Source organism: Mytilus edulis, chromosome 3 (assembly GCF_963676685.1).
Source record: "Mytilus edulis chromosome 3, xbMytEdul2.2, whole genome shotgun sequence".
NCBI lineage: Eukaryota > Metazoa > Mollusca > Bivalvia > Mytilida > Mytilidae > Mytilus > Mytilus edulis.
In genome coordinates, this window is record NC_092346.1 from 63,449,036 (window position 1) to 63,465,452 (window position 16,417).

At 31.9% G+C, this 16,417-nt stretch overlaps 1 protein-coding gene and 1 long non-coding RNA gene across 2 annotated transcripts; one reads left to right on the forward strand and one right to left on the reverse strand.

Moving 5' to 3' along the window:
* Window positions 1-2,541: 2,541 nt before the first annotated feature.
* LOC139515368 (uncharacterized) lies at window positions 2,542-9,316 on the reverse strand. Its single transcript, XM_071304934.1, has 7 exons — window positions 8,593-9,316; window positions 7,179-7,344; window positions 6,823-6,911; window positions 5,688-6,502; window positions 4,993-5,185; window positions 4,460-4,591; window positions 2,542-3,899 (listed from the first exon to the last, which is right to left on the reverse strand). Exons 1-7 carry the CDS (start codon window positions 9,059-9,061, stop codon window positions 3,079-3,081), a joined length of 2,685 nt encoding a protein of 894 aa, XP_071161035.1. The 5' UTR covers window positions 9,062-9,316; the 3' UTR covers window positions 2,542-3,078.
* A 1,797-nt stretch (window positions 9,317-11,113) lies between these two features.
* LOC139517100 (uncharacterized) lies at window positions 11,114-14,846 on the forward strand. The gene is made up of 3 exons (XR_011663080.1): window positions 11,114-11,245; window positions 12,928-13,068; window positions 14,000-14,846. It is a non-coding gene; the product is annotated as an uncharacterized lncRNA (long non-coding RNA).
* The last annotated feature ends 1,571 nt before the right edge of the window (window positions 14,847-16,417 follow it).

A 16,417-nucleotide genomic window follows, 5' to 3' on the forward strand; every position in this document is an offset into this window, starting at 1 on the left:
CACTGGGTTTTTTTTTCGGAGACAGTGCCTGTGGATGGACCCCCTTTTTTTTTTACGATCAATGCATTTGAATGGGGACATATAGTTGGACCCCCTTTAAAAATGACTGGATCCGTCCCAGACTGCAGTTTTATTCAATCTGCATAAAACCATATACCATGCAGTACCATATAAAGCTAAGGACGAGGCTTTGTTTCATTCCCCTGCACCAATTCATCCCCAGCACCCGAAAACATACAGTAACAGGATGTGGTACACCATAACACGTGCTAAACTTAGGTTGATACCCAGAAAGCCTTTGTTGTGGGTTAATATTGTAGTTCCTTTATACAAATATCTACTAGTAAATGATTATAAGTCTTTTGAATTTCAGGTTCGTTCATACCTGTCAACCTGTGAGGATGAAAATGCAGGTCATGACCTGCATTGAAGAATCAAATCTCAGGTCATAACGCGTACCAACTTTTTCGAGCTGAATTTCAGTATTTATGGTACATTTTCTTATAATGTATATCAAAGATACCAAAACATCAATGCATGTTCACTTGGTTAAGTCATTTTAAATCTTATTTATTATTATTTCATTACACTTTTAAAGATTTTTATAAACTTGTGTATCACAGTCTTATGTCCTTTACTTTTTGTCATCATCTAAAATTTATTTTTCAAATGTAATTTTAAAATGAGACTTCTGGATAAGTAGCCTTTAAACATACCATGTAAAGGTATTACATATATGAACATTCATCACTTAAGGTATTCGGCCCATAATTAGCCAATAAACAACAAGCAAAATAATTTATATTTTTATCAAGGATTGTGAGTAGGGGTATCTAAGAGTTCTTAATATGAAATAAAAATCCGCAAAATATTTCAGGTTAACAACAGAGCTGGGTTACAGTGACCCCCCTTTTTTGTCCTCATATTCCAAATAAGGGGTTTAAGTAGTATGTAATTTCAAAAAACCTATATAGTATAATTTACTAATCTTTCTTTCAAAAGGGACTTTACATGTAACCTTGTAACCTTAAACAAAAAAATTTAAAAAAAAAATTGCTTTTCTATTTTTAGAACAGTGTTATTGTTACTAATAATAGAAAAAGGGGGAAATTCTAAAATTTGTCAATCTTCTATCTTCACCAGTTCAAAAGTAAATATTTAAGCAGAGCATTCAAAATTGACATTTAAATTAACTTTACATATTGTTGCATCCTAAAAAAAAAAATTAGAAACTTTTACCGTACCGATTTCGAGAATTTTCATTTATAATGTCAAGGTCGCAGATCCTAAATGGAGAATTGGTATCACTGTTCTGATGTTATTTGGTATAATTTATGTAAATCTTTAGAAAAACTCAATATACTTTATATAAACTTATAATAATAATTAACTTTGATAATTATGACATGTAAAGGTCAAAAGGTCAAAGGTCAAGGTCATTTTAGGAGCTAAAATAGGACAATAATCTTCCTTTTTGCTAAATTTTCAAAAGTGTATCTTCCTATTGGTCCCATAATTTTCATGACCTTTGTTAATAAAGACCATTTAATGATATCCAAAGGATCAAGGCTTGGTTTCGACCTTTAGGGGTCAACAGGTCAAAGGTCAAGTAATTTTAGGAGCATAAATTATACCATGATCCCTTTTTTGGTCATTTTTTTAAAGTAATCTTTATTAAAAGAATTGCTTCATCTGCAATTCATCTGTTGTGGGAAATAAATTTATGACATGTGGGTTTTTGTTAACTTTATGATCTGCAGTACATAAAGAAATAACTTCAACATTGAGATCAAACGGTCAAAGGTCAAGGTTATTTTGGGACCTGAAATTAGACAATTCTCTTGTTTTGTTGAAAAATAAGTAATTGAAACATGTTAAAAGTTGGATGAATTAAAAGTATAGTACTTAGTATACATATTTATTTACTTTCATTTCTGTATGCCCTTGAAATTTGACCCTTTGACCTAAAGATTGAACCCTATCCTTTATCTAGTGAATATCAACTAATGGGATCTATTGGTTGAAACATTTATTTTAGCAACATAGTAAAATACATGTATGGATGTATGTCCTGTTTGTATATGTATGTGAAAAAATGAATAATGTGTTATATAGTGGCAAAGATATTTGTTTGAAGTTTTTGAAGAATGTAAACATAGACAATATTTATAGTTATGCCAAATATTTCCAATTTTGTCAATGTGTAACACCAGACATCACAAAAACAGCATCAGGCTTTATTGAGTCCAGAGGATAACTATTATTTGATTTCATACCAGCATTAACTACAGCTCACTAAAGAATACCCTATTATTCCTGTTTCACATTGAACTCAGGTCAATTATCTCCCTTGAAATATGTTTGATCAGGTTTATACTCCTTCATGCACATAGTAAAACATAAAGTCAATAAAATTTCAATATTTATTTGCAAATTATACTGATATTTTTTAAATAAAGTATAATCATGGTCATGATGGATACAAATAAATAAGATCATATTTATATAATAAAAAAAGACTTTTTCTATAAAATATGTCAGTAAAGCAAATTCTAATTGAATTACAAATACATGTTCAGTTTTAAAAAAAAGAGAAAGCTTACAAGAGTGGACAACCAGAAATGTCATACCTGTTTCAATGTTTATTATCGACTTAAATTGAATTTAAAAAAATAATGTTACACTATATATAAATGTAATACATTAAATTAGCAAATTTATGTATTTGAGATAAAGGTGACATAAAATGTTGATACATGAAGGCTGAATAATCATTTCATACAACAAATTACAAGAAAACTGAACTTTGACTAATAAATCACACAATGTGGTCAATTTGAGAGAAAACAAGTAAGCACAATTCATTTTTATTCTAAATGGTAGCTACTTTTAGAAAAAATGTTTATGAAGTCATTTATGAGTTCACAGAAAAATAATGCATGATAGAATATTTTGAATACACAAATATACCAAAAAAATTACACATACATACAAATTTAGAATAACTGCTCAAACATAGTACTAAAGTATAGATTATAATACAAGTCATGACATAAAAGATCACTTCTTCAAGCAATCTCACAATTCTGAAAACATATTGCCCATTTTTTGTACCACAGAACACATTAATTTTTTATCATTAGAAACTCTTGGCTTACCAAAAGCAGTTTTAGACATAAGAACATCAATAAGTCCATCTTCTCCTTTACGAGTATAAATAAGTTTTAAATGAGCACAGTTCAAACCTGATCCAGCAATATTCTCTGCTGTTGTCATTTTCATTACACCGCTAGCAATCAGGGGATGAAAGCTTGGCAAGTTTTTAGCTTTTGCTTTGATGAAGTTTTCTTGCAGTAAATGAGAATTAGAATTGTAACAAAGTTTAAGCATTAGTTCTTTAGAAACATTAGCAGCAATGAGTATTTTATCAAGCATATTTACATCATCCACAGCATTGTGGGCATTATATTCCTCCTTACAAAAATGTTGTGCTAAAAATGGCTGATTATATTTTTCTATTTTGGGAAAATTTGATCTAAAAAGGGCCAATGAGTCTATAAATCCCATAACAATCTGAGTAAAATTATCATACATATTACAGTTATAAACAGCTGTTGACAAAACCCGAAAATCAAAATTTTTCCCATTATGTGCTACAAGTACAGCATTACTAAATTGATTTAACCACATAAAAAAATCAGATATGGCAACCTTTATATTAACAAAGTCTAGTTCAACACCTTTGTAAAAAAGCTTTTGTCCATCCCAAACAATACCAGTCACCTTTTCAGCTTCATTAGACATTGGTAGCTGTGGTGGTATGTAACGGTTGAAACTGGTTTGAGTTCTGTGTTCTTTGGCAGCTATCTGTACTATGTGAGGAATGATGTTTCTTCTGACTGAAAATATACAGAAAATCAATATCAAAATTTCAGTTTTTTCAAATGTTTGTTCAAGTTTGTTGACCATTTTGAAGGTGTTTTGTTTTCATATTGTCTACAGTATCCCTTTGTAACATAATTATAATGAAACTGGACTAAGTGCAATTATAAAGATATATCCTCTATTGTAACGATTATGAAGCCATGATAAACAATGAAAGATATATTACAAAAGTTATTACTAGTTCTATATAGATTATTGTTGGTCATCTTCACGTAATTGATTTTCTCACTATAGGCGTTAACATGGAGAGTGAGAGATTGAGTGACGAGGACCTATCATAATCTGTGTATTGCTGTTTTGCCCATGACTAAAGTGACGCTTGCATTGACAATGCTTAGAGATCAGCAATAATTTGAATCAATATCAATGTTTTTGTTCAATGAAACTTTTTTGCTTTTGACCTTCAAAGGAAAAATTAACAAAACAGCAATAATTTGAAATATTGATGTCAATGTGCAAGTAATTATCTTTAAAATTTATCTTTTTTCAATTTTTGTTTCAGAAAAATACTTACTCAAATCTGTAGTTTCTAAATCAATGATGACAAAAGTTGGGTTGTCTAAAGAGGACACTGCCGTAAATAAAGGCTTCGGGATAGCATCTGGAATCCTCTCAATGTCCTCAGCTTGTTCACTAAAACTTATTTCTATAAAAGACAACAAAACACATGCATTATGGTATTAAACAAAGGACCCTTTCCATCAATTTCTAAACATTATTTATACCAGGGATTATGTAACTTTTGATATTGTCTTACATTTGTATGTATGTGATACTACTCAAACCGCAGTTAGGAGCTGTCTTGAAACTAGCATTGAGGTGAGAATGAGTTCTCTTTGTTGAAAATATCACTTATTTTACAGATGAAGAACAGCAATAAAAACATGGTTCCTTTGCGGGAACTTACGTTCCTTTTTTTTTCTTTTTTTTTTTTTAACTTTTCAGGATATTTTTAACCATATCCATTTTAATCCATTATAATATATTCACGTTTTTGGAATTCCTAGTAAATCCTAATAAAACATACTTGACTCATATTGCACTCACCAGATTCATAGCTAGCTCCTTCTGTTGCCTCACAGGCTCCTTTGGATGTAATTCTTTCTTCTTTAAGTTTTAATCGCCTTAATTTTTGTTCTGGTAATTTTGATTTCTTTTGCCTTTTTTCTCTTTCATGGTCTTTCTTGGAATTGTAAGGGACTGTGAAACTTCCAGGAGAAAGTCCATGTCTTTTGAATGTCTGTAATTACAAAAAAAGATGTTTATTTATCAAATATTTTGGTATTATATAATTACATCTTTAAAGACTTTAGACTTTCTTTGGGGAGGCTCAATCTTCAATAATCAAATTTAATTCAATAATTTGTTTACTCTATTAGTCAAAATACAAAAAAACAGGATAAACATTGAAGCAGAAGAATGCAGATACCATAATTTATAATTTTCAACACATATTTTGTTTTGCTAAATAGTAATGCATTTTAATGATAAATTAAGTTTGTCATTTATATTTACACCCGTATTTAAAAAAGAAGGTGACTTAAATTTACAGATAAATTCTATTGTCCAATTGCAGAAATATGTTACCTAAATAATGAATTGTAATTGGATTTCCAATGGAAATAGTCACTACATTCAAAAACAATTCTTGAAATCAACCTTTGAAATGACACCATGCACAGAAATGACATGCAAGACAGAAAAACAGAAAAAAATAACATAAAAATTTCATTTTGATTAACCTCGGACAAGTAGTTTCTTCCTTCATTAATACAGGCAGCAGAGGCTTTTACTCGAAAGTCCAAGCTTTCACTCTCTCCATAGTGCAGATGTTTTGGAGCACGCAAGGAAGCTGCTCTATTTGCATGCTCACATGCCTGGCTAGACCCTAAATCTGCATAAGAAGCTGCCTTCAAAATGACTGGCTCAAAAAGATTTTGCAGTTTTTCTCGTAAAACAGGATCTGATAGTGGAGTCTTGTATGGTAAGCTTCTATGAAGGTATTTCACACTAGGTTTCCTTTTGTAGCCACAGAACCTGGGTTGACAGAGGCTATGATCCCCAAATTGGTGTGGAATTAATGCTTCCAGGTTATTTTTCATGTCATCTGGTTGACCTTGATTTTTGGCAAAAACATATTTGATGGATTTTGTCAAATGTCTTATGACTAAGCTGCTAATTTTCAAATTCTTGTTATTTTTTTGTAGATCATATAATCTGGCAACAATGTTTTTGATGGTATGATTTTTGTCAAATTTTTTAGTAACTGTTAAATTAAGTTCAGATTTTAGCCTTGCTATCAATGTGTTATCCCCATCTCCCTCGATAGTCTTTACAGGGGTTCCTTGTTCCAGTAACTCTTTGACAGCCTGCATTCCTGCTTGGCTTTCCATCAATCTAGCTGACCCTCTGTGATTCCACACACATCTGTGTGGTCTTGGTTTTCTACCTGGCCTATTTCTCTTCCACCATTTGCATGTTCCACACGTACGATGCTTAACAATTGTTTTGATAACTTTATTACCATACTCACGCTTGCTCATCAAAAATGTATGACCTACAGACATATAAATTTTCGCTATTTTATATCAAAAAATAGAAATTAGATGTGAAGGAATTGATTAAAATTGGCCTAATAGTTTCAAATAAAAAGATCTCTATTAGATGATTTAACCGATAATTCATGGTAGCCAATATTTATATTGATTACCACATTTATGCTCTTTAAGACCTTGACAATCAATAGACTTCAAGATTTTGTAAGAGCTAAGTAGTAAGTATGTACAAAATGGAATGATGGACGGTAGCATGACTAAATCTCTCTCTGTCAATGTCTGGCAAAATTATATAATTTTAAGATAATTAAATATACATTACCAGTTAAACTATCAAATCCCCTTTTCTGCCATCCATGGTCAGCACAAACAGTCATTCCAGAAAAATTAACAGCTGGCACAGATTCATTTCTGTTGAAAAAAAGCAAACAAATTCAAAGATACACACTAAAGAACAGCAATCAACATGTCAATATTTCAGTGGAATAAATCACAGTTGGTGTGCTGGGTCACCAGACACATTTTTTAAAACTAGATACCCTAAGGCAGCAACCATTTCATTTTTTTTTTGGGGGGGGGGGGGGGCTATGTTTTTTTTTGGAAAAAAAAGTTTGTTTCTAGTTTTTGTTTGTTTCACCCTCAGCGGCCACTATATGTTATGCTAAAATTGAAAGAAAAAATGCCTCTCTGCATCTTTGATCCATACTTAAATTGGCAAAACCTTCTATCATTTCCCCTGCTCTTCTTTCCATAACTTTTAAATTCTTATGTGAAATAGGTGGCAGGTTCAAAGTGGACAGTACATTGTTTACCCTCTGAGGACCACCTAAGGCATCAATCATTGCTGAAAAAAAGTAAAACATTATATATACATCATTGTACATTATAACAACACTTGTACATGCATGTATGTTTAATTTAAGTGCAGACATTTTTGACAAAAGCTTTTCTCAGCAAAATCAATTTGAGTTAATATATATGCTGATCATATTCCTCTGTAAATGTTTTATAAATGAAATGTATTTTCACAGATTAAAATAAAAATATTGTCCGTTCATCTTGCTTTTTTTTATATATAAAAAAAGCTGTGGAGTCTAACATCTTTTATTTCCCAAAATATCATGCAAGATTTCCTACATGTAAGCAAATATTACCATTTGTAAGAAAATAATAAAAAATGGTGTCTCAAGAATAATGCTTTTAAAAAATGATAAATATCTCTCATATATTTCTTACTAAGTACATGTACATGTAACTGACATTGAAAAAGTTTCTATTGTAGGAGTACAACAACTTTTCATATAAAAAATTAAAGTAAAAGAGATCTTGAAAATGATTTTGGCTTATAAACATGATAAATACTATAATTCAGTCCTATTTTTGGCAATCTGCTCATGAATAAAACATTCTCTGATTTCTCATCCAATGTCTTGATGAAAAGAGGGAGGCTTTTATCAGGTGTTTTTAAGCTCAAAATTGGTATCATGTAGAATGTTTTTATTTTGGGATTATAGACTAGATTGATTTTTTTTTTACCTCAAGACCTCAGGATTTCTCTTACTTGTGTTTAAAAGCCCAGGATTTTTGGATCAGGACCCACTTAATCCCTCTTAAAATACATGTATGGGGTACCCGTGTGTGAGCGGGTGAGTGGACTAAAACTTACATGTATTTATTTATCCTGTCTTGATATTATTACAATGAAATTGAAGGAAAACCAACCATTTTTCTGTTTCATGAAAATCAAACCGGAAATTGATAGATACAAATCTAGGTCTGTTCGCCCTGTTACACATTCGCCCTAGATCCATTCGCCTATTTTTTTTTGGCATTGGTCAGGTTCAAAGTTTGTTGAAAAATCGCAGAATATTTGCATCATATAACTAATAACTATATAAAAACGAACTCAGGGTGGAAAAAACTAGGACGTACCAACCTACGGCAAGTGTGTAATCAGGGTGAACATACCAGATACCAATACATGTAGTACAGTACATGTACAATGTTAAATGATGAATCGGAATGAAGGATAGGATACAAATAATAATTAATAATAAATAAATACTGAAAGGCATACTAAATTGTTTCTTACCTGCCCCAAGCTTAGTATTCACACAGAAACTTGGCATGCCCTTGGAACTTGGGTTTTCTTTGTGCGTTGATCCATATGGAACCCTGTTCAATTCCTGGCACGATGTGCACTGGATATAAAGATAGCCACCCAGTCCACACTTCATCTCTCCTTTTATAGTCTCGTGGCTTAATATAAGAGGGCCGTTATAACACCTCGAACAAAATTTAAGATGGTCCAGCAGTGTTCCCCATTCCACCAATCTTCTCCCCGAATGCCAGGAGGTACTGGTATTTATCTTTGTACTCCCCAAAAGTTTGTCAATGCCGGGGCAGCAAACGGCACAGCCTGTTGCTCCGGCTATACATAAGTGTCCCACACCATAATTGTGGTCAATTTCAATGTTTTCTGCAACTTCAGGTTCACTTGTTTCTTGTAGTGTCTTTGAAAACCTCCCCCATTTGTCGCGACAGACGACCGAGTCGGCCATTTTGTGTTATTGTTTACATTGGATATGATTATTACGTTACTTCCAAAACACATATTCGGACTTAAAATTAGATATTTCAACTAAATTAATCAATTTAAAATGGAAACTGAAAGAATATTTGTATTTGTCAAATTTTTTAAATGTGAAAAATAAAATTATGGAAATCGCCGGAAAATACCGAGGTGAAAAGATAAGATCAACCTCGGTAGACTTCGATTAATTTTAGTCACGTGGTCTATTATGGGTCGGATACCTTAATTGACAAGGAAATTAGACTATGATAAAATATAGTAATACAGTTAAAGGAAGTATAAATGTAAAAAATAATTTTCAACTTTTTAAAAAAAATTGTATAAAGGTATAAAAATAATGAAAAGTTATTTTTCAATATGTATTTGAATTTTATATTTTTATGATTTAATCTTTTTCACCCATAAAACGTAAATATAAGGAATAATTTTGAATGGTGAAAAATAAGGGGAAGTAACTCTATTTCAAATATGTTTCTAAACCAGTAGTGCAATTTATTTACGACCTAAAGCTAATGTAATTAGTGTTAATTAACAGTGTGTTTGACACCAAAGCTGTCAAGTGAAGCCATGCACTTAATGGGTCACTTAATTTGACAGTTTACATAGCTAGATGAACTGCCTGTTCATGGAAGAATTACGAATTTGCCGGTATTCCAAAGGAATATTACTTATGAAAATCAATCTCAAGGCTAAGAAATACCGGTGAAATCGGGTCTTTTTCGGAATTCCCGGGTTATTTCAATGACCAGGCGGGTGATCCGGGTGATCCCTCAGAATTGTGAAAATCTCGGGTCACACCCGCAGAATCCGGGTCAGTTGACAGGTATGGGTTCGTTTGATTAAAAAAGGGGGGTTGTACAAATGAGTGTTGTTGATGTAAATAGGGAGTTTTGTTTTGACACTTAATTGGTAAAAACATTGTTTAAATAATGTAATGAAACAGGATATATTGAAGGAATTAAATTTTTTTTTGAGGGGGTTCTAGGGATAGTGGCCAGAACATTGAATTTACATAAATATTCTATAATAAATTTATTTTATAACTGTTCCTTGTTCACATTAAAATATTGATGATCAGCATGTCAATCAGAAACAATTTTTCATTGTACTTTGACTTTGTTCCCTTCATAGTAAGATTCGAAAGGGGAATTGGCCCTTAACCTAAATTGGTAATGTTGGCAAAAGTGTATTTAAATTAATTCATAGGCCCTGTCTAAATTGGTAAAGTCTGCAATGGTGAATTAAATGAATTCAAAGTGGAATTGGCCCTACCTATATATCGCGAAATAGGTAACGTTGGCAAAAGTGTATTTAAATAAATTTATAGGCCCTGGCTAAATTGATAAAGTTTGCAATAGTGAATTAAATGAATTTAAAGGGTATTGGCCCTACCTAACTGCTTAGATTTCCTATGGTGTGTTTATATATACATATATTCAAAAGGATTATTAATTGGCACTACCTCTTTCCAATGGCAGTTGGTCTGATTTTCATTGGATTGATTAGTACATCCTTAATATGCATGAAATGTTTGCCACTGAACATTTATCAAACAACAAACTAACAATCTCTACATGGTGTATATGTTGTAACTTGCAATTTTTGATATTTTTATTTTTGTATTAGATTTTGATATAATTTATTACAGAGGCGGATTTAGGGGGGGGGCCAGGGGGCCCGGGCCCCCCCTTTTTGGGAAAAAAATTGGTTGCTTATATAGGGAATCACTGAAGCGTGACTCAAGCGGGCCCCCTCTTAGGTCAGTCAGTGGGCCCCACTTATGAAAATTTCTGGATCCTCCACTGTATTACTTGAAAAGTTTGATACAGTTAATTCTTAGTATTTATTGAGTAGTTTTTAAGTCATGCATCAGTGGTTATATTTATTGTAGGATTTTGTCATGGCTCAGTGAGTTTTGAAAGATTGGTTATAACTCTCAGGTTTTACTAGTTTGTGTTATGAAAACTCTGTTCTGTATGATCATTGGATAATTAAGTCATATGTCTATTTTGGAGGGAAATTCTATTGTTAGTTAGAATTGGATTTATTTTGAACTGAGTAGTGTATGCTGTCAATGTGTCAATTCGTTCTATGAAATAATTTGTATTTATATTTGGTGGACAGCTTAATTTAATTTTTATAAAAACATAAGGTCAGTATTCTCAACTTCTTCTTCTTTTGATCTATATATATAAACAATACTGTAAATTCATTTATTTTCATGGGTATCAATTTTTTTCAAGGATTGAGGAAAACTTACATTTTCGTGGATATTTAATTCGTGGTTTTGCCAATCTCTGCATTCAAAGCCTATAAATAATTTATAATTCATTGAACATTTAAATTTGTGGTTCAACTGGACCCACAAAAACCACGATAATTGGTATCCTACTGTACCGGGGTTGCTTCCCCTTAGACTTAGTACAGGTAGAACATATATAGCCAGTCTTAATCAACTGAGCTAGGGAATCGATTCTTTGGCTCAGTGGGTTAACGCACGGACTGCCACGCAGGCGACCAGGTTTCGAATCCTGGTGGTGACGATATAAATTCGTAGAGTCGATACATGCTCTCCAGTTACACTACGAATAAAAATAAATCCACAGCATATTTCATTGACATCAAATGAGTATACATACTGTTCGCTGGTGGCTTTGAAAGGCTTTGTAAGGTTTTATGTTTTTCAGAAGTTGTGTATACTGCCAGGTGTTGATATATGGTTAAGCGTGGAATATTTGGATGTTCACTAGGTCCTTTATGGTGTTATTTGGTTCTGATGTGATATCCGACTGAAATTGATCATGAATGACTTTTTCAATGATGGCAGTTATGAGGTTACCATCTTTTTTGAGAGCTGGGATACATGATTTGTCTGTTCTTATTGATTTTATAAACTGGAAGAGTTTTAGACTATATTCCAGTCAAAATTTTGATGGGACATATTATAGTATACAAATGTCCAGTCGCCGGCCTTCTGACTGACTGTCTGTCTGTCTGAAATTATACCAAAAGTTTTTCGTACCACAAAGGGATAGGATTGTTTATGGGGGTTATGGCTCAAACCATTTAGGAATTGGGGGCAAAAAAGGGGAAATACAAGGGTTTCCTGGTTAATGGACAATAAAGACATTTTTAAAGCAGTGTAAGGGAGTTAATCCAATCAATTCGCAACAGCATAATGAACAGCAGTAAAAGCAAAATATTTAATATAAATTCAATTCCAAGTTCTTTGACTACAGTTATTCTATTTCACAAAACTATAATGTGTCAAATATTTAATTGCAATCCAAATTCAGACCTGTATCAATTATTAGTGCTAATATTGTGTCCATTTTTGTCCCAACTGTTTGCTCAGCGAAGCAATTTATTATTAGGTGGTCTGTCCTTTCTATATACACTAAACAGTTATTGCAGATTCATTAATATTCGTTGCATACTAATTTTCACGGATTTCGTTGGTACAGGGCAAATAAAATATAAAAAAGAAGAACATTTGTCCTTTTAAGAAAATACATCAAATAAAATGTCCAGTGGCAAATATAACAAGAAGAATAGAGCTCACATTCATGTATCTGTCTAGGGAACAATTAACAGTTTAACCAATCAAATTTGGGTAAAGTTTTTGAACTGGTTGGCAAAACTTACTGAAAACGTCCATGTTGAAAACCTTGTATTGTAGGGTCAATAGACTCAAATAGTCTATGGGAGCAACATTGCTAGATCAAAAAAATTCCCAACAAAACTTTAGGGAAGGTATGGGTACAGTAAACACACATATTTTTTGTTTGCAATATATTTTCTGGAATAATTTTAATATTAAATGTTTCTTTTCAGTACTTTGACACTTAGTAACAAACCTAGTCATCTAAAATCTAAATTGGTAGTCAGATGCATCTAGGAAAGCAAGACAGTATATCAACTTCATTTCACAAACATGTTGATTTTCCCTTGATACAGTAGACCAAGTGAAAACAGGTATAGTCAAATAGTTTCTTACAAAACTTAATCAATTTTTTTTTTTACCATCCGGATTACTAGCAGGTTAAATATCTGATAATATGTTGTACTATATGTATATTAACAATTAGATTGTAAGTTTCTGTGGTGATCTAAACTAAATATACCTATAAAAAAAAAATCATAAATGTTTCATTTGTGTTTAAGACCAAAAGCTTCTGGATTTGTTTTTTGATGATGAATTTCTCTAAAAATTCTTTTTGATAAATTTTTCTCAGATTTTACTACTATTATGATTTGGACATTAAAGTATACAGCGGTATTCATCTTTGATAGACCTAGTGCTACAGTTTAATAGGTAAACAAAGAATATGCACACAGGAATATCCATCCAGAACACAAAATCAGTACATAGACAGCATAAATAAACAAACAAAAGAAAGGAAAAGTGCTTTTATTGCTGTTCTTCATCTTATACATAATCAATTTGCACAAAATTTATCATTTTCACTCAAAAGTTTGAATGAGTTTAAAAAAAAAATTAAATGTATGAAAATATACTTTTTGTTGCTATTGATATACAAGTCATTTATACAGACATACATTTTATCAATGAAAGTTATTATTATAAGTTATAATAAGGTAAGTTTTTAGCCTGAAGGGGCCAAGTAAGCTTTTCTCATCACTTGGCATCCTTACTTTTTCTCATCACTTGGCATCCGTCGTTGTCGTTTTTAGTCTGTGGTCGTTAATTCTTACAAAAAATCTTCTCCTCTGAAAATACTGGGCCAAATTGAACCAAACTTGACCACAATCATCATTGGGGTATCTAGTTTTTAAAATGTGTCCGGTGACCCGGCCAACCAACCAAAATTTATAAAGAATGATAAATAATATAGAGTTTTAAGTTCCATTCTTTCATATTTATTAAAAAGAAATGATGTTTTAGAGGAGCCAACAACTGAGCAGAGCGCAGAAGAGAGATTGATGACCTTGAAGAGTAAGCAATGTGAACAGTAAGACAGCTGTTAAGTATATCTGGGGTTACCAAATATTATGGTAAGAACCTCATCTATAATCAAACTTGGTAAGTATTCTTTTTGTTGGCTAGATATTATGCATCATTATTAAAAAAAAAGGGGGTGTAGGGTATAAATCAACAAGGCAGCTACCCAATGAAAATAAATAACCAAAGACATCTATAGGTCTTCAACTATAGACTGATGTTTATACAATACATGAACTTGTAAGTCATCCAAAGTCTAAATAAACTCATCATAGATACCAGGACTAAATTTAGTATATACGCCGACGCGCATTTTGTCTACAAAAGACATCAGTGACTCTCGAATCTAAAAAAAGTTAAAAAGGCCAAATAAATTACGAAGTTGAAGAGCATTGAGGACCAAAATACCTAAAAGTTTTGCCAAATACAGCTAAGGTAATCTATGCCTGAGGTAGTAAAGCCTTAGTATTTCAAAAAAATCAAAAATTGTAAACAGTGAATTTATAAATATAACCATATCAATGACAATTCATGTCAGCACAAAAAGTAAAAGATTTGTGAATAAAATGAACAGACTAACAAATAACTTACATACACACCAATACCTGACCTAAGCACATGAGCATGTTGCAGGGTGAAACATTTTTATATAAAGCCCACCTTTTTTGTGTTTTGCTAACCTAACTACAAAATTTCATACAGAAAACTTTTCAAATTGAAGGGTTTCAAATTTTGAATAAGCTAATTTGTTAATCTTTTAAAAAAAAAAATGCCAGATGCAATTAACAAACTGCAAAATATTTGGAAATCTTGACTCCCCCGTAAGAGAAAAATGTCACTCTTATTATTGAGAAAAATGGCCACTACCTCAATGGTCGTTAAAATTAATTCAGTTGCTCTGGTCATTTTTCAAAATTTAACAAGTGAATGGAGTTGTTTTGATGAAGCTTACCTTTAATCAATGGGAGATAACTGTGACCCCGAGGATCAGAATTCTGAAAACTTATCCTGAAATCCTGGGCTTAAAAACTCGAAATCCTGAGGTCCCGAATTTAAATAAATTTAAATCTCAACATCTCGAAATTCGAAAAAAGAATTCCCGGATCTTGAAACGGTCAATCTCGACATCCCGAGCTTAAAAACACCAGGAGTCCCGATAAAGGTCCTATCCCCCCTCATATCTATAATTGATAACTAAGATAAAAGAAATACAGAAATTGTTTACATTAAATTGCCTTTTGCAATGTTTACATCAACAAAAGATTTTTTTTTTCATTTTCCAAAATAAATTCCAAGGCTAAGATGTAGGATGCCATTCTTCTAACAAATACCACAGCATGGAGACCCAAATCAGCACACTAAAATGTCCAATGTGTGTCCTACATCTTGAAATAAATATCATTTTATAAATGTTCAAATATCTTCAAAAACGTTTAATATTAGTTTTTTTTACTCATTTCTACTCTGTTGAGACTATTTCACTAGCACTGCACTTTGACTTTGACTAAGACAAACAAAATGTTTATTGAAGTTGAATGGCCTTAGTGATGACTTGGTTGAGGTCATGGAAAGCATTTTGTCATTGTTGGTTGTTTCATGGGCTTTGACCTCTTGAGTCATAAAGACCTTATGACTATGTTAGTTCTATTGAAATGTTCAATGCATTGTCAATGCTAAACATTTGATTGACTTTGACTGATTTTTTTTTAGTTTCTGAAGAGTATAAATGAGTTTGAACAAAGAGCAGCATAACTTTTTCTGCATGATAAGAAGATTTGATTTTAATATTTTCACCAAATTTACTGATGATAGCAAGGCTTATGGTTTGTGCAATATTAGAATATGCTTTTTTCACAAGGAGCTTGTCACTTTCACTCAAAAAACATTAAAGATACCATCAAATTTGTAAAGCTATGCTTAAGGTTTGATGTGTTATACACATAGGAGCTTGAAATTGTTAAAAAAAAATTACTTAATTATCTTGTGTATTTGTGTCAGCTTCCATTCACTTTTTAAAAGTTTGAAAAAATACATTAAGAGGCATTTATTAACATAAATTAAAGTAGAATAATGAAGTAATGACATGCAATTAGCAAGTAGATATATGAAGATGTAGTGTGAGTGCCAATGAGACAACTCTCCATCCAAATAACAATTTATAAAAGTAAACCATTATAGGTCAATGAACGTCCTTCAACATAGAGCCTTCGCTCACACTGAACAACAAGCTATAAAGGGCCCCAAAATTACTAGTGTAAAACCATTCAATCGGGAAAACTAACGGGTAGCAGTCTGTTTAGTTAAATTTTGTAAAAATGAGCTAAAAACATTGCTGATTTATTATTTTTTTCCAAGACTATA

Bases quoted from the DNA above. Each gene is read 5' to 3' on its own strand.
- LOC139515368 (XM_071304934.1), bottom strand. From the start codon at position 9,061: ATGGCCGACTCGGTCGTCTGTCGCGACAAATGGGGGAGGTTTTCAAAG. The intron at 6,503-6,822 runs GTAATGTATATT...ATATGTCTGTAG, and splicing joins GGGATTTGATAGTTTAACTG to GTCATACATTTTTGATGAGC. The intron at 5,186-5,687 runs GTTAATCAAAAT...TTGTAATTACAG, and splicing joins GAAGAAACTACTTGTCCGAG to ACATTCAAAAGACATGGACT.